Consider the following 20,686-nt stretch of genomic DNA (forward strand, 5'->3'; position numbering starts at 1 on the left):
TCTTTTGGAACAAGAATTTGCAGGGTGCCAGATCTGGCAAGTATGGAGGTTGGGGAGCAACAATGGACGTGGTCTCACTAAAAATGTGTGTGTGTATATGTTTAGAGTACAATGTGAGAAGGATCATTGTTGTGGTGGAGCACCTAATTGCCATCGTGCCACAGTTGAGGTCTTTTGCACTGAATGTTCTCTTTCAGATCCTGTAGAACATCACAGTAAAACTCAGCATTCACTGTCTGGTCCATGAGAAAGAATGAATTCTAAAAGTGAAAGAAAATGATAGGTCTGAAGCATGCCCGTTTTGCCTTCTTTGGTCTGATGAACTTTGCCATACCAAAGATTGCTGTTTGATTTCTGAGTCAAATATAGATCCAGCTTTCATCACTGGTGATGATCTTAGAGATGAAAGTTGGGTCATCATGAGCTTGCTGTAACACGGTACATGGTACACATTCAGTTCAGGCATCAAGATTGCCTGCACTGTTCCATATGACACACTGACCTTGGTATCAATGTCCTTGATGGTTATCTATCAATTCTCATGCATAATTGCTTCCTGACCTCTGGCTAAGATCGTTTGTAGTTTCCATGGACAATCCTCATCCTCATGAATGTTCTCGACAATTTCAGGGATTGTGCTTGCAAAGGATTGACTTGACTTATTGTCCCTTTTAAAGTGCATATACCATTGGAAACACCTTGCCTGGCTGATTGTTTCATTGCCTTAGGCTTCCCAAAGCATTTCAAGGATCTCTGTTTCCAATTTCCAAAATTTCACACCACAGAATTCAATGTTAGCTCTCTGCTTCAGTTTCAAGTCCATGATGAGATTGCAAAGGTGCACCAGGACGTCATCAAGAAACTTGTTTGACAACCTCCAACCAACCTTCGCATATTAACTCATGAAGGCAAAGTGCCTCTCTTGCTGTGTGCTTGTGACTGTGCAGTGTCTCCTCGTGTTACTACAAGCTCAGTCTCAGAACTTGATCGCACCATGTATTTAGTGTATTCGATTCAGTTAAGTCTTCACCAGCATGCAGCCATTACAACAGAACTGCAATTTATTACATGTTCTATAGACTTTTTAAAAAATAACCTTAAATTTATTTTGTGTATTACATACTGAATCATTTCTTTAGAAAGTTCATAAACAGAATTTAATTTTCTGATAACAGTTAATGACCATAATTAAAAATCCAATGTACATTTACTTGCATTTGGTTCTCGTTAAGCTTAATGGTCCCAAGCAAGAAAGGAGAATAAATAATGTGTACAAATTCATTTTTATGTTGGCATTACTGGTCTGAAATGCTGGTAGTAACTTTTTGTATAATCAATCATGAGATCTTGGGTACATTCTGGTAATTCTCCAGAAAAAAGCCCTGGAAAAAACATAATGTTACTTAAAAGTTAGAATTTTTACAAAACTTTTTAGCATTGAACTAACCCGGAGAGCCCGAATAGATCGAAAAAGCCGGAACGACCGTTTCGGGTGAAAGAACCGTATCGTCCGCAATCATGCAGCAGTCTTTCAAGACGCATCTTCGTCCCTGTTAAAAACATAATTATAGTTAACTGTGTAAGTACTGCCATGCAAAAATACAACACAAGAAACAGCAAAACTTACAATGACGCAATTTTTTCCTATGTACACGTACGATCCGATGTGGGCAGCATTTACGATCGTGTCTTCGTTAATGAACACGTGATCTCCGATGTGAAGAGGGAAAAATGCAACCCTGATCAATATATTTGACAATATAATTCACTGATATTTTTATTGCATAAATTTAAATCATCTTAGCACATTTTACCCTTTGCTAAACTTCTTAAAAGGTGGTCTAATTACTGCTCTCTTACTGATGATGCAGTGTCTTCCTATTCTGATGTTGGCCAAGTCGCCACGGATTATACTCTCTGATTGGATTATCGTCTACGGTTTTAAGAATTAAGAATACGTCATCAATTGAAAACAATCATTTCTATTAAAATAATAATGAAATGGAGAATACCTTTCCATTCAGAACAATATTTTGACTTCCACACAAGACGGAGTTCCTACTTACTTTATTCCCTGAAGCCTGGAGTGATAAAAGTTTGCACTAAGTAAATTGTTTTGCAGAATAACTAAAAGAAACTAGCATATATGATGGAAATTATTTAAGGAGTCTCCTTAAAAGCAATTTAATAAATCTTCAACCTGTCCTTTTAATTATTCTTTATGTCAGAATGTAGTTATTACTTATACCATGTAATTAATTATATTGGTTAATTGTTGTCGTCATTACAATATCTATTAGAAGCCAAATGTGCAAGCATTACAGGTTGCTTTGCAAATCTCAGTCAAATGCCACGCATTATCCAAAGAGAACTTGTATTTAAAGTGAGTATACCGAGATATGCTTTTAATTCCGTAAATTCACATAGCTTATATTCTTTGCGTACTTGCATAGCCTCGTCCACGCTACTGCACATCACGACAGCCCTGTCGCAATTTGTGAAACTTATCATGTCATTATTTAAATAGAGAAAAGACACGTGCAAACCTATCAGTATAGTTACTAAAAACCATTTTAATCTATTTATATTATGGGCATTTGTGACACTCAATTGATCATCAATAGATAAATAGCAGTGGCAATTCCATTGACAACTTATTGTAGAGTTGGCAATTATCATGCCAATAGGAATGTATTCCAGAATAAATGGTAAGGCATTAGCCTATCACTAGAAAGGGCCTGGGACCAAATCCGGGCAAGTAATTCCACAGAAATTTTTCACAAGCAGTCCGTCCAGATACGTCGAACCACATCCTTCGCCACCAGAAATATTTATCGGTAGTACTGTACATCTCACATACTGTAATAAGTATTAAACAAAGATCTACAACATTACATTAACCCAAAATAACATATTAAAGGGACAAACAACTCATTTACGTACAAAGAACAAACAAAAAATCGTTCGTCATCGTAAAGACGAAACCAATGCTGTATTACCTCAAGTAGAGATCCTCATTCAATACAAGAATTACAATTCGTCGACAGGCTTTCATAAATTAGGCTTCATAAATAGGTAAACAGACCTTTGGAGGCAAATATCTCGCAAAGGGTCACACGTACGGGTATGGTTCCTTTGACTTTTTTGCTCGTATAGGGGTCTACAGTTCCGGGAACGCAAAACCCCTCATTCAGACCTTGAATCTTACCCATAAATGCACGCACATCCGAACGGGTCCAGAGAGTCCCGCACTCCATTAAAGCTCGAATCCCGGCATTTCGGACGGAATCCACGCTTACATTTCACACCAGATTTTACTCCATTTCTTCAAAATGTCACAGGACGGCCCAAGTCAGCAGTCCTATAATTGCTTGCATTCACATTTGCTGTGACATTTCTGTAGCAGAATTAATTATTATTTTACACAAGACATCATACCAGCTTCTGTAAGGAAATATTCCTGAATAATATAATTACTGAATAAATAAGTGACCGACAGCAACGAATTAAATTCATTACAGCTCAGCTCATATGACTCATCTTTGAAAGAGATAACTTTCCTTTATTATAATCCACCATTACTTTATTTTTCGCTTTCGATTCAAAGAGTAAACTCTGTAGATACGAATTAACAAAACAAACGCGCGTAAAGTAATAATAATCACTGACCGTTTCGATATATTCCTGCTTGTTATAATAAACGTCGGACGCCTCCATCTTGCCTCCTGTATATGTTTCGCGTTTCTACCGCTTCGGCAGCACTGTCGTATTTATGCCACTATCTAATGGCCGCTTTCTGTATAGGAGACGGTAGGGTCTAATCGATTTAATAATAAAATTTATTCAAATAAGAAATTCAAAATAATAATTCATTGATTGTATTGACAAATGATTTAGAATAATTTCTACGCGTTGATTTTGATACTCGATGAATATCGGCGGAATATCCAGCTATTTTTCGGAGGATGTCCGACGTATCTGGAACGCAAATGTGTTAAATTCGAACTCATAATGCACTTGCTAAAAATGGCCCCCTTAATGACACGGGGAGGAAAGAGTTTTAAAAACCCAACCTTTATATACAGACGTTTCAAATAAAGTTATACACGCAGTCAGAATTGTCCGATTAGTGCAAAATTCTGCATGCAACCTATGCTTTAAACAGGTACCGGTACATAAATGATTATGGTGTGTTCCGATTGCACGCTAGTTGATGCCAACGGAATGCTTTAAAATCGCTATTCCAGTTCCCTACGAAGACGTTCGCGAAGGCTCATTGTGTTCAAAATATTTGGTGTAGTTGTTTGAAGGTTTTTTTCGAAAGCTAGGCATGCCAGAACGACGCGACGCAACCACCTTACGCACCTCTAATGGAGTTTGACAAAGACTGCAACATCGGGTGAAGAAAGCAGGATGCTGTTTAGCGAACTGTACTCTATCTGGATCGTTCCGCCTCCACCATCTCTTCGGACGTTGAAGATATACCATGACAAAAAAGCATGCACTACTATGAACTGGCAACAGTTCTTTTTAGCGACAAATCTCTGTTTTGTTTGGAACACTGGTGAGCACTCCAACCCTGCCTTTATTGTTGAGGGGCACACTCCTTGCACTGCAAATAAGCTGGTCTGGAGTGTCATCTCGTATGACAATCAGTCACTCCTATTGGTGGTTCGAGAAACATTAACGGTACTTCAGTAGGTTCGGGAAATGATATCACCTTTCATAGTAAGGGTGCGACTATGCAGACGCTAGCGAGCGAGAATATGTGGCGAGAAGAGGCGAGACGCGATAAATATCAAACCATGTCAGACATGTGCAAGAACCAGAAATTCGCTCTTGCCAGCGATATTTCTCGCTTCTCGCTTGTGCATGGTTTTCCTTTGCGAGAACTACATCGCTCGCAACCTCTGGCTCGCTACTAACTTCGCGTCTGCATAGTCGCATCTGTGGACTCCGCAAGCACGTGGTTTGCGGGTATGAAAGGAAGTGGAAATGAATAGTCGGTAGAAGCGTATAGATAAACAAACAAAGGTTTATTAATTACACACACAAAAAGGGGGAATTGATCGCCTGATTTAAACAGGCAAACAGCGTTCTTAACAAAATTAAGGATGACAATAACACTAAGATTACAACAGTAATTAATCGCGAGACTAAAACTAATACGCGATTAAACCTTAAAAAACTATACAAACATTTACAAGATGGTAGATACCGTCGCCGTATTTCGTGGGACACGTAGTTACGAAATGAGATTCTTCTCGCTGGTTCTTGTCTTTTTTTCTTTTCTTCCTGATCGGCTGCTCTGCTTCGAATCCTTTCTCACGTCTCTTCACCGCTCCAGATCCCCGATCCACGAAACAGAAGAATGAAAAATGCCTCGACACGTGGAAGTCATCCCTTTATATCTCCCACCATCCGGGAGCTTTTTCTTTTCCTCCCACGTGACCCTCCAAATAGCCAATCAAAAACCACGGCACAGCAATGACGACAACAGACGGTACGGTACACAACAAAATGGCCGTGCGTTACATCTAAAACCCGATACAACAACATATACGCGACGCGACATAAACGAAAAAACAAACATATAAATAGAACAATCGAACAAAAAAAAAATACATAAATATATACATATAATTAATAGCGGCGAAGCGCTACACATCTAAGGTTGCAAACAGCAATTTTCCATCAAGATAATGTTCGGCCGCGCAAAGCTAGAGTTTTCGAGGAATGTCTCTGTCTCATTGCTACATTTCTTGGTCCGCCGTCAGGCGATTGACTGAGCGATTACAGTGTCGTCCTATCACTCTGGAGGATTTGGGAAAGAACCGGACAGGTTGTAAAATTTGAAAAATTTTTCGGGGTGCGATCCGTCTGAATATATCGGACCCATCCCTCACCAACTAGTCACTCCATTCTGGAATGAAAAAAACAATGCTCTTAGTGTCCATGGAATGGAAAGAGTTTTAAAAAAATAACTTGTTCTTTTTAGTCTCCAGGTTTGTCGCCCATTGAACATTTTGTGGGACCAGATGAAGATGGATAAAACTGGTATCCTGTTAGTTTTTAATAAAGGAAACAAACAAATAATTTATTTGAAAAAAAATTTGTTTTATTTGGGACTATACTTAATAAAAAATGACGAAACACATTAAAATGCATTTTTATTCAAATAATATATTTATAAATAAATATGTAGCCAAAAAGGTAGCCAAGTGAAATTTATGTAGCCAAAAAGTAGCCAATGCGCCAAATGATATTTTTTATGCCAAACTAAAAAAAGGGTAGCCAAATCTGCCAACTCTGATACTAACCGCTCGACCGTCCTCCAGCTGTATAAATCCGTTTAAATAGGCAACGTGCGAATTTATTAATTTCTGCAATTTAAGCAAAATATATTATACTATTTTTAAATTTTTATTAATTTCAATATTTTATATTTTATTAAAACAGTAAAATTATTTTATTTTGTCTTTTTCTTTACAATTTTTCAAATTAATATAAAAAATTAAAAAAGTGTAAAGGACTTTGGACTGTAGGGGGCGTACTGTTTCCGGAATCATGGCGGCCACGTGCTCTTTAAGAACGTAATTTCGATGACTGAAATTGTACAGATTACGCAGAGATGTGATCAATTTAAAGATATTTTTGGTGGTAAAAGTGATATATTGTCGTTATGAAATTGAATATTTTTCATATTACAACAATTTTGAATAATACAGCGAATATTACTCTTCGAAACAACGTAATTTTACTAATCACGCGTAGATATCGATCAAATAGGGACTTGGAACTGCGTAATACATTACTTGAGATGCCAAAATCGAAGAATGTGGTGGCGCAACCACGTGTGCCGAAATTTAAACCCAAAACAACGATATCGACCATTCCTTCTACCATAAGTTTGCACGTGCTTGGCAACGGAAGCGAAGGAAGCTCGAGATGTTTATATGTATCCACAAGTAATGGAAGGTGAGATTATTACAATGTTTATATCCTCTAAAACTCATTAAACTTATTTGGTTAATTCTCTAGGTACATATTTAACTGTGGGGAAGGTACTCAGAGATTAGCAAATGAACATAAGTAAGTATGATTAATTTCTGTCATATATTTTGTAATTTGTTTTTTGTAAACTAGATTATAAACATTCCTTGGGTAATTATACCTTTGAGGTATAATTGCAGCTTTGAATGAGGGGTTAATGTTACCTATGGTAGTGAACATGGCGGCTTGTCTCTGAAACAGTGGGGACGCACATTCTAACCTAACCTAACCTAACCTAACCTATTCTAATATTAGGGCCTTTTTATACTCTCTTTGAGTGGTAAAGGGCCTTAAACCACAATTAAAAAAAAAAAAAAAAACCTATTCTAATAAATTACCATAATTATTGCCAACCAAATTATTAGAATAGGGGTAATTTATTAGAATAGGTTAGGTTAGGTTAGAACGTGCATCCCCACTGTTTCAAGAGACAAGCCGCCATGTTCGCTACCATAGGTAATGTTAACCGAATGAGGAGTTTTTAATCCCCAAAAAATAAATTTTTGACCTACTAGATGAACAAAGAAATCAAAGAAACTATATCTTTAGTAGTGATCCTTGGTGAAATATTCGGGTGTACTATAGATTACTCCCTATGGAATTTCAGGACTTTGATTATATATTTGAACTCAGGGACCGAGACGAGTTCAATGGTACCCTATTTTTGGACCGGAGACGAAAAATAAAAAAGTTATCACACTTTTTAAGTTACCATACTTTTTTAATCCTCTCATGCAGACGGCACCGTAGTTGCTAGTATTGCCATCTTGCGGTAAAGTCTGCAAACCGTGACGTCGGACTACGGTCATCTCCCGGAGCGTTAAACACGCGATACGAGAGCGGAGAGAGCGACGCGACTTCCGATCATCGCGCGATTGCCATTTCGGTTAATGTTACTTATGGCAGCGAACATGGCGGCCCGACTGACCTCTCTTATGGGCGCCACCACACGCTGCCATGTGCTAAACTAGTGATCGATTCACGGTAGTTCTTGAACAAAGTAAAAAAAGGGGGGAAACGTCTACTAAAGGCAATTTTAACAGCAAGCGACAGGACTCCCGATTGCAATAGCGAGGCCGACTTAGCGGAGAGCGATGCGACTCCCCATCATCGCGCGATCGCTGGAAAAAAGTATGATAACTTTTTATATTTTTTGTCTCTGGTCCAAAAGTAGAGTATCGTTGAACTTGTCTTGGTCTCCTGAGTTCAGATATATACCCGAACACACGAAATTCCATAGGGAGTAATCTATAGTATACCCAAATATTCTCCAGAGTTTTAGAATTTTTGTGGCAATGGGGCCCACCAGTAGCCAAGCAGTTTCATTCCCTGAGCACTGGAAGTTCGGTTGTGGGTTCACACCTTGCCAAGACGGGCTGGCCACGTGGGGTATTCCAGGTTTTCTCCACATCTGTAACGCCTGGATGGGGGCCAGTTATCCTTAAAAAGACCTCTCAGAAGAAGTGTTGCATTGCCATAACTTAATAAAACAAACAATTTTGTGGTGATAGGTTTGACAAAGTGCAGCGCACGACTCCAATTTCATCCTGGAAGTAGTCTGTACTGTGGCATTTCTTGTGTTTTTATGAGTTTTTAGCTGTCTCTAGTAAAGTGGAAAACAGTTGATTTTTAGCAGTTTCCATATCTTTTTCATTTTGAAATTTTCCCCGTTTTTGAGGGTGTTCAAAATTCCAGATAGATCTACTAATTTTGGTGGCTATATCTTGTATATTTACATATAAACCATCTATTCCTTTTGCTGCTTTTTACTCCTACGGGCATGGTATACTGTTCTGATCGGGTCCCAACCATTTCCCATTGGAGATGTAATTTTACCTGTATGTACTATTTATAATCCCAATGATATTTTCATAAATATAATGGTCATGTGTAATTCATACATCAATTAATAATGACTAATTACACTTAACAAAGTATAGATAAACCATGAAAGTTTATTAAAGTTGATACAAAATGAATTTATTAAATTGTAACTTTTCAACTGCTATAGTTGTGTATTTATTTTGTTTTCTGAAGATTGCCCATGTTGAGTAAGATTCAAAGATACACAGTGTGACTACTTTGCCTTCTGAATATAATCTTAGGTCTCGAAGATCCTACAGTGTTTTATTTGTCTCTGCATATGTGGACTACTACAAAATTTTGACATGTTTGTGGCTCCAATGCAAATTTGGATTTCAAAAGTGGAGTACCAGAAACAGAAATGTGTTTTTTGAGACTGGGCTTAAATGTGGGCCAGTTTTGAATCTTTCGATAAAACCCTAGGTGTAGATGTGCTTTTGTTTCTTCATAAAATGGATTTAACATTAGAACGTATGGTATATAGTGCTAATCGTAATCTGTTTTCAACATTCACGATAGCTGTAAGTTGAGCGGCAGATATTTGCACAGAGGTGACTTGGGATCAATCCACATTGGTTTAATTTTTTTTTATATATTTGTTTCTGTCTATCTTTTCCATTTCTATATTTCTGTATACTTGTATATTCACTGTCAGCCATTGTTTACAATCACTGTTACATGAGTTTGTAAGAAATGTGGTAAAGCATCCCTTATTGGGTGACGAATCAGTCATAATTAAGGCAGATTTGTATGTGTATGCACATTTTTTAAATGTTGAAACCTTGGTATAAACATAATTTTAATCAAAATAGATCAAATTAAGGTTGTCTGATAATAGTTTGTACTTAAAAATTGTGAAATTTTGTACGAAGGCTTTCTCGAACCACATTAGAGCGAGACTATGTTGTACGGGGGATTACCCCAATTTTCGAATTGTGTTAGAGCGAAACCGTGTTGTATGAGGGATACCTGTAATTAGAAATTAGTAATTGTTGCTCGCATTGTAAATGATTTAAGCATAAGACTAGTTTGGTCTGTGGTTGTATTGTTAAAATAGCAAGCAATTTTGTTTATTTTGTAATTTATTTCTATTATCCAAATGCAAATACTTTAAACTAGATTTGCACTAGCATACAAACTGCTACGAAGTAGATACAAACTGCTATTTTGGCAACCGTTTGACTGATTAATTAGGAGTCGAGTATCTCGACTTTCGCAAAACTTTGGTTTGTTTGACAAATCGATTTTTTATGACTGGCAAACCTTTTCAACCGGTTGTGTTCTAATTTGCTTTGTGTCAAATAGTATGATGTGAATAGCATTTTGCTTTGATTAGTCTCTTCTGTTTATAGTGGTTCATACAACTGCATAAACCTAGATTTGCTTATACATTATTTATGGGTTTTATGACTTGAATAATGTTAAAATTGATAATTCAATATTTAAAATATAAATTTGTTTTTTTACTTTGTATACAGATTGAAATTATCTAAACTGGAAGCTATTTTTATTACATATAAAAGCTGGAAGAATTTTGGCGGTCTTCCGGGTAAGTGAAATAATCTAATTGACGAAACCTCGACAAATGACATTTAATCGAGTAAATATTTGCAAATTAGCAATGGAAACGGTAATATTGTCGCAATGGTGGAGAATGGTCCTAAGCGTCAAATGATGGATTTTGAGTTATACTTATTGGAATGTTATATATTCTCCACTTTTTTTCATGGCGACGGATGCATTTTCAATTACGGCACCTGGATTTTGATTGCTGCGATCGGTACTAATTGATCCCTACAAAGTTTCTTCGATGGAAAAAAGTCTCGCGCAACATAAAAAAAGTCACTTAGGACAGTTACTCACTACTGCAACAATATATAAAAAGAAATATTTAAATTAAATTAGAATTAATAATAATTCAACGGGTTTTAATTTGTATTTTAAGATAATTATAAACTGATAATTTAAATTTTCCTTGTCATTTTAGGCCTGTCATTGACTGTACAGGAGATTGGCATTCCTAAGATCTTCTTGCACGGTCCTCCCAATTTGGTAAGTACTTATTTGAATTCTTTAAAATTGATATTAACAAAACGTTTGATTTGATGGCATTTAATAAATTTTGTTCCACTGCAAAGAATCGATTTTGCAGCTGTTCACAAACTCGTGACATTCTTCTACCCTGTGCCCACAGGGTAGAAGAATATTAAATTAGTATACAAATTGCACATACATCTATCTACAGGTAATGTCATACTTCATTTACTAATTCTGCTTTGAAATCTTCACTTGATGATTGCAAATTTAAAGTATTTGGAGTATTAAAGAGGTCGGTAAGTGATCGGTAGTTCAAAAGAACTCCGATTTGCTCTCTCTGATCAACTGTACCGACTCGATTGCAAATATTTAACTTTCCAAATCTGCAAACCATTGATGGTATATTCTATATAGCTGAAGTTTTGTTAAAATTTCAGATCGAAATGTTTGATTGGTTATAATTTTCTTTTTCAGAACAAACTGTACAATACAATGAAATGTGTCATTGATATGAAAGACTTGACAGTAGGTAAGCTGTTAATAATTTATTGTTTTACTAGTAGTGTAGTGTAATAGCAACCAATATTTATTGGTAGAAAAATAAGAATATTTACATATCTGTTTGTAAATGAGATATAAAATATTAGTTTTTTCTGGAGATCATTAACAATTAGCATAATTTCATACCAAAAATAGACTGTGTCAATATCCATTAACAACATCATCGTGGCAATTGTGACAGCAACCGATTTCAATCGTGTAAACTCGAAAGATTTGATTGATGATTGACTACTTTTAAAGAACCTTAATTCCGACACAAACTAGTCAATGCTGTTGCTTTGACATATAGATGGAAACTGGATTTTATGGGTTGAAATCCATGGCGATTGTCTGCATATGACTGCATAGACTTGCTAATCACCGAAAAAATATCCAACGAACCGAATGTGCTCTTTGCCAAACCGACCGCCTATATTTCATCGAAAGAACAGACTTTGAGTCTGCCACTGGGCAATCTACGAATGTCCGCTCAATTTCTAGCAAATTTGCTTTCATGTCTGTGATCGGTTTGCACTAGACATTAAGCAGATTTTTTTTTTCCTTGAAATTTGGCTTCTAAAGTTAACAGTATCAGACTTTGCCGCACTGGAGAACAAAAATCTTAATTTTCATTTTCTCATTAAGTCCATTTTTTTGTAGAGTACAAGAGTTATGAGAACAAAGTGTTTGTTGATAATTCTATGGAAGTGAAATATGTACCACTCTCTTCCAAGGTAACGAAAGATGGCACCGAACCTTTGAAAGCCGAAGCAGAGTCGAACAATTCACAGAATGGAGGTAAATGTATTTCTTGTACGACTGTTACAAAAATTGGGATCGACGGATCTGGCTATACTATTAAATGTGGCATTTCGTAATTCTTAAGTACTTTCTTCTTGTCTAAAAGTTCCAAATTGTTATAATATAACATAGATGTATCTGTAATTTGTATCACAATCTGTAAAAATGTAGGATAGCTTGCTTTATGAAAATTTTCAGAGAATAAATTAAGTCACTTCTGTTGTATCTATGGCTATGTGTTGTGAAGTGTTAGCCTATCACTGCAAAGTGTTAATTAACAAATCACTATATGCAAGTGTGTAATAAAGTCCTTATTCACCGACGTAACTGACAAACACAGGCAGCTACGGTTACAAACGTGATGTATAGTTATAGTAAAGTGACTATGCACTGTGAGAAGAGTCCACTCGCAGTCTCCCAGCAGTGAAATTTGGAAACTAGCATTCCTGTCTCGAAAACAATGCACGATATGGAAAAAATTCAACAAGGTTTATAAAGAACGATCAGTTTAGTATGGAAAAACATCTGCAAGTATCGTGAAATGCTAATGTGCACATCAAGCGTAGACACTAAAATGTGTATTTCTCATTTTTCTATATCTTCACGCTGCATTTGTTACCATGTGTCTGTTATGCATCACTCACAGGTCAGCATTTAAGGACTTTACTATACACCATGCATATAGAATTGTTTTTGAAAACAATAATTTGAAAGAACAAAATGCCCATTAACGAGTCCACTCGGATCATGATAGCGTAGCTGGATAAGAGACAAGACCTGGAGTATTATGTTGTTATTCTGACCCAGAATAACAAAAATATCCAAGGATCGGAGTCTGGAACCAAATCTGGTTTCCTCGGAGTGATGGGCACAAACCTTAATAGCTTGGCCATTTAAATTAGATATTAATTTATAAATGTATCAATTTTAACAATTGTTCTCTGTTTATCGTCTTTACTACACGCACTTAAAGTTTTTAGATAACTGAACTATGATTTTACTATTGTTGTTGGCAGTTATATAAATATGAAATTTTAATTTTCAGCAAGAAAAAAATACAAATCCAACGTCGACGAAGGCAATAAAGATATTTCCGTCGCATACATATGCAAGGTATTAAGGAGCGTTTTCTAAAATAGAAAAATATACATGTTTGTGTTTGTTAATTGAATTTTCTTGGTTACAGTTCCACGATAAACCCGGCCAGCTCTTACTTAAGAAATGTGTCGATTATGGGGTACCTCCGTAAGTAATCAAATTTCAAAAAAAGTAACCCAATAAAGTTATTAAAATTTAACTTTGGAAAAATTTTTAGTGGCCCATTATTGGGACAACTTAAAAATGGTGAAGATGTGACATTACCCAATGGTCAGATTGTAAGTGTTTCTTTACCATCGATGCTCTGTAAGTAACTATTTTAAAAAATAAATGCATTTTAGGTCCGTTCTCAAGACGTCGTGGCTCCCGTAGAACCCGGTCCCGTTCTTGTCGGTGAGTTTTAAACTTGCGCTAAATATAGCATTTTATGATTGTCATGGAAACTCGATTGCATCTGTAAGCTTCGAGATAAATTTCAGTGTTGGAATGTCCGTCTACCGATTATCTGGATTCTTTGTTAAACGAGAAAGCATTCGAAGTGCATCAGTTGTGCGGAACGGAAGATAACCACGCCTCGGTCGTCGTCCATTTTACGGAATTGGATGTCCTGTGCGATCAAAGATACCAGGAATGGATGAACAGGTGCGTGAATACGTCCGACACAAAATTTAAATGAGTAGAAATGGAAAAAAATTGAAAGTTATTGCCAATTCTTTACTTAAAACAACTAATATGGTAATTGTCAATGCTCGTAACAAGGTCTAACAACTGAAATGATTAAATCAAAGTGGTGTCGTTATTGAAATTTTGTGTTGGAATCTTTGTATCAATTCTTTTTTATTAAAATGCAGAAATCAAAACGTTCAAAATATATTTTAGGTTTCCCGCAAGCACCATGCATCTTGCACTAAATTCGTCGAATGCTTCGTTATCGAGCATAGCCATCCACAGGATACAACACATGTTACACTTGATTCATCCACGAATTTTTCCTCTATTAAAAACTACAAATGAGATGGTGAGAATATTCCTTAGTATTCTATAACTTGATGTCATGTGGATTTGCGTCAGAAATGACTTTAACAGAATATTCCATAATTAACAGATTTCTGGCGACTACGGCAGCTCTTTAGTCATTCCTTCGGAAAGCATGGTGTCTTATTCTCTTCGTCCGAAAGAAGGTTTGAGCAGGTAATTGTTAATAATTGACTTATATACGGAATCATTCATTTTAAATTATTGTAATTATTATCCGAGAACGTCGTAACGTACATTAAAATATTGGTAAACTGTCCCACCTTGCACCTTGGCACATATCTGACTGATACTCAAACTCTTCCTATACTTGCTACAGCATATCTGTCATCACTCCTCTCACGTCAGCCACAATTTTATGGTCTTGTAGATTCCTTGTCTCGCAGAATGTAAAATGCCTTCTCTGTTGTGGGGTCACCATTTTCATTTATGGCACTTCCCTGAGGTAGTAGACTACGAGACATTTGAGTGCAGACGGGAGATGAAACTTGGACTATTATTCTATTGATCGGTGTACATCGCACACTTCTCGGTTAATAATTAACATAATTACGGTAATTTAAAGCGATAGCGTTCTTTTTGGAAGATCCCGTAGATAAATCATAATAAAAATTTGATAAATTATCAATTCTGAATTAAAGAAAAATTTACTTTAACATTAGAGAAACTTCTGTTAATTTGGACATCAATTCGTTCATTCGAGAAGCCTTTGAAAAACCGGACTTCGAGAGTAACTTGAAAGAACTTCAGCATATTTTGTCAGAAGAAAAACCAAACGAAACAAAGAGTGCCCGTGAGATTATATTTAAATTACTAATTAAAATAATTTTTTTAATTTAATCTAATAAATTTTTATGTTTTTAGTATATCCCGAAATTGCATTTCTTGGTACCGGTTCTTGCATACCGAGTAAAGTTCGTAACGTTTCGGGAATACTTGTTAATATCAAGTGAGTAGTTTATTAAGAAAGATTTGAGAGGATTACAGGTTTCTATCTAAATCATTAAAATCAATTTAGTGAAGAAATCTGCATGTTACTCGACTGCGGCGAGGGAACCTACATTCAGCTTTTTAGGTTGTATGGATCCGAAGGAATAAGAGACGTTATAAGAAAAATAAAATGTATATTTATATCTCATCTTCATGCCGATCATCATCTGGTAAGTGAATTTATAATCTTATAATGTAAAGGATAACGTATGATATTGAACCTATGGCCCTATAGCCGAGTTGGTTAAGGCAGTGACATCCAAACTTTTGAATTGATGGGCCACAAATATTTTGCATATTCTATATATGGGATTCTTAGGAAAGTCTGACTTTCTTACCACACTCGCACAATTTGAAGAATAGATGTCTAAAGTATCTAAGCCTTTTAAAGGTACTAAGTTGCTCATCCTGGGGAGCAGATAAATGTTCCATGTCAAAATTTACAGGGCCCTTGTCCGCTCAAAGCTGGATTACGGATGTGCCGTATATGGTTCCGCATGAAAATCTACTCTTTGGACACCAGATCCAATCAATTGTCGAGCGTTGCACTTGTGCTCTGGTGCTTTTCAGACCTCTCCTGTTCAAAACCTGTATGTGCAGGCTATTTACTTAGCCTTAAAACATATAAGAAGAAAAGTCATCTTTGCTGTGTGATTTATACTGACTCTGTGCACTTCAAGCTTTGCTCTCATTTAAACCTATTTCACACACTATACTTATGAAAATTCATAAACTCATTTGCCATCTCTCTAAGATTTTAAAGCGAAATTCATCATACGAGGGTAATCCCAAAAGTAATGTCTCCTATTTTTTTTAAATACAAAGAAACATTTATTTTCAATAATGTTCATATCATTTTAAAGCTTGAACATTTGTCTATTTTTCTACATAATAGCCATTTTGATCGAAGCATTTTTGTAGGCACTGTGGAAGTTTTTGTATGCCTATGTCATAGCAGCACGCCGTCATGTCGATTGAAATTCATCGCCAATTGACGAAGTGTATGGCGAGTCGTACATAGATGTCAAAAACATCCCCGAGTGGTGTAGGGAGTTTGCAGCTGATGGTACTGAAATTCACGACGAAGAAAGAAGTGGCAAACCATGCGTGAAGATCAGCGAATCACTCTGGATGATCTCTGCATTTTGGTTCTTGAGGTTTCCCCAAGCACCATTCATAGGATTTTAACGGAAAAGTTGCAATATTGGAAGGTGTGTGCAAGATGAAACCCGCAACATGGCGGCGAGCAGGTATGACATGGGCATACATAAACTGCCACAGCACCTACAAAAATGCATCGACTGAAATGGCAATTATGTAGAAAAATAGATAAATGTTCAAGCTTTAAAATGATATGAACATTATTGAAAATAAACATTTCTTTGTATTTTTTAAAAAATAGGAGGCCTTACTTTTGGGATTACCCTCGTATTATGTTCCAGGCCATATAGGTATAAGAGGGAATGAACAAGCTGATCTAGCTGCAAAGTCTGTTAATCTTTTAATACATCCAATACCTGTTGAAGGCGGCAACATGAAGCCAGTCATTAAAAAAACAACTAGCAGAGATATGGCAGAACACATAGAATGAACAAATCCACAATAAACTGAGATGAAGCCTCTGATAGAAAATTGGATACCTAATGGGGTTTATGACAGATCTGACGTGATTGTTACTCGTTTGAGAATTGGTCATATCAGCTGATCTTCAATATCTTTTGAAGGGTGAAGAACACTTGGTAAGCCAATACTGTAACTGTGTCTTAAGTGTGAAACACATATTATATGAATGCTCTAAATTTGAGCGAACTCGCACATGTATTTTAAAAATGAAAGTTTGTCAGCAAATTTGGGCCAAAGACCAAATCTTATTAGTGACTTTCAGAAAGTCCCGTAGCACACTGTGTATAGAGATATTTGATTATTTTGTTTTGTTTCACTACTAATACACTGATTTTTTTTTTATTTGTACAATTCTGTATACTTGTAATGGTTGTATTGACATGGCACAGCTTGGACTATATGGCTCTTGTGCCAATAAAGACCAACGAACTATCCAAGTTATTGGCAAAATATGGGACTAAAGAAAATCAGTGTACCAAAATCATGTTCGACGGACTGCACGTGGTTGCCGACCACCACTACAATGGGTGGTTTAAAAGTTAGAGGGTGTACGGACTTTCCTAAGAACCCTGTATACTAAAAGTAGGTGTATTTCTATTATTTATGTATTGATTATGTTTGCAGACTGGATTTGGCCCGGGGCCATAGTTTGGGCATTGGCTTATTGCTCTGGGGGTGATTTGTCTCAAATGTGTCAAACCCCATCCCTCACCCCTAGGGTTGTGTTTGTGAAATTTTTAAGTCAAATCCAGCCTTAACTCATTTTTTTTAGTATGAATAGTTCAGGTTGGATATCTGTTGCAAATCAGAGATATTTACAATGGTTGCACGTGCCGATATTTTGCAGAAAAAATCCAAATGAATTTTTTTGCTAAGTTAATAGAACCAATTGCTGCCCTTCTTGTTACAGGGTCTCGTGCAAATTCTGAAAACTAGATCGGAAGTTAATGGAGATGTTCCATTGTTTCTCATAGCGCCATTTTATGTTATTCAATGGTTGAATAATTACCACTGTGAATTTGAACCACTGTTAAACAATGTCATGTAAGTGAAAAATTTCTATTGGTCTAAATTTGACAAAGGCATTTACATTTTTTTTTTGTCCATACAGAATAATTCCAAACATTAATTTAGCATATAATAATGAAAAAAATGTGTCCAATTATAAAGAATTATTGGAAACAACAAAGTTAAAAGAGGTAAACATTTTACATTTATGCCTCATTACGTCTAGATTAAGCCACTATAATTGTAAATTTTCTTTTTAGGTATCCACCGTTCCTGTTAAACACTGCAAGGATGCTCACGCTATCTTATTTACCACGTCTTGTGATTACAAAGTGGTGTATTCTGGCGATACGATGCCTTGCGACTCGTTAATTGAAGCAGGTAAAAATATATTCTGAATTTGTCGCTACGACGAAAAAAATAATTTATGTTCATTTTTTTAAAATACTGCAACTATGGTGTAATTGGATGAAAGTAGAACTCATGAGGAGTTTTGAAACACCATAAGCGGGCTCGCAGCATAACCTAACCTCTCACGAGTTACTCTTTTGCGTAGTCATCTGTAGTAACGATTGGAGCTCAAATTACCAGTTCCGTTATTTTATATAGATGTTATTTTGCAATGCAAGTTATAAATTGATAGTAAAACAAAGAATTTATATATTTTAGGTCAGAACTGTTCTTTGTTGATTCACGAAGCTACAATGGAAGACGATTTAGAAGAAGAAGCAAAACTTAAAACTCACAGGTTTGATTTTTTTGCATATTTTATAACAAGATTTCAATTTAATTAACATAAAAGATACCATTAAATCTCGGTTTAGTAACTGTGCACACTAAAAACGGATGGCCTTGATCCGATCTTTCTTTTAAGGATTTTCAACCACCCACAAAATCCAAAATGTCCCATTTTCACTCGGGAATCACTAATTGAGCGATTTCCAAGATGAGCAAACCAGCAATAGTATAGGTTTGACATTCCGAGTTTGAATCCGGATTACCTTGGAAATTTTTGTGGGTAGGTCGGGCACCGTCCGTTACGGACCTAGCTGTAACCAACAGGCCTAAAATTTGTCTTAGTACCTACAGAACAAAGTTTTTTAAAAAAATGAGCCCTAGGTTGCATGCTGAAAAATCATTAATGTGTATGCATGCCATGGATTGCTTACCCCTACTGTAGGCAGTTTTTCCACATAGTCACTTTAGACCACATAGTAAGCATACTTATGTTTAAAACTTTGGCATGCATAAACATTTTAGACTTCAACTTAGAATGATATTTGAAGAAACGAAATGAATGTGCTTTAATTAGAATAAATGTAAAGCAGATTGATAAACTGAAATTGTACAATAAGTTATGTGCCAGATGATTTCACTCAATGTGCGACGGGTGCAGCATCCCTGCTCAGAAATTCAAGCATTTATTGTATCATTTGCCAATCCAATCAGGAATGTAGTATCTGTGATTGAGGACGAACTTCTTATAATAAGGATTTTTTTGGGAGGAAAACACTGCGTTGTGAAAAGGTGAAATTCACTAGGGGGCTAGGTTTGGGCTGTAGGGCGGACAATCAAGAATTTCCCATTTAAAACTTTCAAGGAGTTGTTTTCTCTGTGATATGGAGCCATATGCTGTCGTGAAGAAAGACGACAATGCTGGACAATGGGTGTCCACTGCAATTGTTTCGGTGTAACACAATATGCATCAGCATTTATTGCAGCTCTCTGAAGCATGCACTGAAAAGGTCCCCTCCCTGTCAAGTTAATGCTGCAAGGAACCATGATAAATACTAGTGCATATCGTACTGTATGGAAGGAGAGACTTAGTGTCCAGCAGTTCTATCTTTCTTTGTGACACGTGGCCCTATCTTGCTGAGAAAACAAAACAACAGCTTGAAAATTTTAAAGGGGAAGTTTTGGACATCTGCTTTGCAGTCTAAACCTGGTTTCTAGACATTTTGGGAGGAAGAGCTGCAGGAAGCAGTCACTACATTTTTGAATAGATTGGCAGGCAACTAAGAATTGAAAAAAATAAGCAATAGTTTCGAAATGACCTTGTAAATCCACATACAACTATGGAAATTTTTGTCAACATATTCCATATCTTAATATTGCTGTGTCGGTATAAATTCTGTCTAATTATTTCCTTTCAACAACATTCTCTTACAGCACAACCTCCCAAGCAATCAACGTTAGTAAAAGAATGAATGCACAATTTACAATCCTGACACATTTTAGTCAGCGATATGCCAAAGTTCCAATCTTTCCAAAGAATGATTCTGGTACGATTGGTTTTGCTTTCGATAACATGGTGGTAAGTATTAAACTTCTTTTCCAATTACGTAAACTTACGGACCGTTGTTAACAATTTCTTACCTTTTTATAGGTGAGACCTTGCGATCTGAGACTCCTGCCGTTATTCCTTCCCTGCTTAAAATCTCTCTTTGCGGAACACTACGAAGAAATGCAAGAAAAGACCGCAAAACGTCTCAGACAGAAACAAATCTTGACCGAAATGATGCAGCAGAATACTTTGTAACATATAAGTTATCTGTAGGATTTTGTAAAATAAAATATTATTTTAAATAACGGAAACGGCTCGGCGGCATTCGACTTAAAGAAACAAAATTGGGCCGAA

General features: G+C 36.3%; 2 protein-coding genes across 2 annotated transcripts; one reads left to right on the forward strand and one right to left on the reverse strand.

Moving 5' to 3' along the window:
* Window positions 1–1,081: 1,081 nt before the first annotated feature.
* DCTN5-p25 (Dynactin 5, p25 subunit) lies at window positions 1,082–3,722 on the reverse strand. The gene is made up of 6 exons (XM_067264777.1): window positions 3,670–3,722; window positions 2,013–2,081; window positions 1,815–1,933; window positions 1,628–1,739; window positions 1,448–1,550; window positions 1,082–1,382 (listed from the first exon to the last, which is right to left on the reverse strand). Exons 1-6 carry the CDS (start codon window positions 3,715–3,717, stop codon window positions 1,285–1,287), a joined length of 549 nt encoding a protein of 182 aa, XP_067120878.1. The 5' UTR covers window positions 3,718–3,722; the 3' UTR covers window positions 1,082–1,284.
* A 2,827-nt stretch (window positions 3,723–6,549) lies between these two features.
* On the forward strand, window positions 6,550–20,643 carry RNaseZ (ribonuclease Z). The gene is made up of 22 exons (XM_067264742.1): window positions 6,550–6,978; window positions 7,042–7,092; window positions 10,395–10,465; window positions 10,904–10,968; window positions 11,428–11,482; window positions 12,154–12,291; window positions 13,340–13,407; window positions 13,481–13,539; window positions 13,610–13,670; window positions 13,734–13,785; window positions 13,872–14,034; window positions 14,272–14,410; window positions 14,498–14,583; window positions 15,090–15,220; window positions 15,292–15,376; window positions 15,446–15,587; window positions 17,951–18,084; window positions 18,152–18,239; window positions 18,309–18,429; window positions 18,718–18,796; window positions 20,218–20,362; window positions 20,435–20,643. Exons 1-22 carry the CDS (start codon window positions 6,683–6,685, stop codon window positions 20,585–20,587), a joined length of 2,382 nt encoding a protein of 793 aa, XP_067120843.1. The 5' UTR covers window positions 6,550–6,682; the 3' UTR covers window positions 20,588–20,643.
* The last annotated feature ends 43 nt before the right edge of the window (window positions 20,644–20,686 follow it).

Source organism: Centruroides vittatus, unplaced genomic scaffold, assembly GCF_030686945.1.
Source record: "Centruroides vittatus isolate TY-2023 unplaced genomic scaffold, ASM3068694v2 contig_1916, whole genome shotgun sequence".
Classification (NCBI taxonomy): domain Eukaryota; kingdom Metazoa; phylum Arthropoda; class Arachnida; order Scorpiones; family Buthidae; genus Centruroides; species Centruroides vittatus.

Excerpts from the sequence above, each read along its gene's own strand:
- DCTN5-p25 (XM_067264777.1), bottom strand. The coding sequence starts at position 3,717 with ATGGAGGCGTCCGACGTTTATTATAACAAGCAGGAATATATCGAAACG. Across the intron at positions 2,082-3,669 it reads AGCAGGAATATATCGAAACG|GCTTCAGGGAATAAAGTAAG; the intron begins GTCAGTGATTAT and ends TTATCACTCCAG. Across the intron at positions 1,383-1,447 it reads GATCTATTCGGGCTCTCCGG|GGCTTTTTTCTGGAGAATTA; the intron begins GTTAGTTCAATG and ends TGTTTTTTCCAG.
- RNaseZ (XM_067264742.1), top strand. The coding sequence starts at position 6,683 with ATGAAATTGAATATTTTTCATATTACAACAATTTTGAATAATACAGCG. Across the intron at positions 11,483-12,153 it reads TATGAAAGACTTGACAGTAG|AGTACAAGAGTTATGAGAAC; the intron begins GTAAGCTGTTAA and ends ATTTTTTTGTAG. Across the intron at positions 15,221-15,291 it reads AAACGAAACAAAGAGTGCCC|TATATCCCGAAATTGCATTT; the intron begins GTGAGATTATAT and ends TTATGTTTTTAG.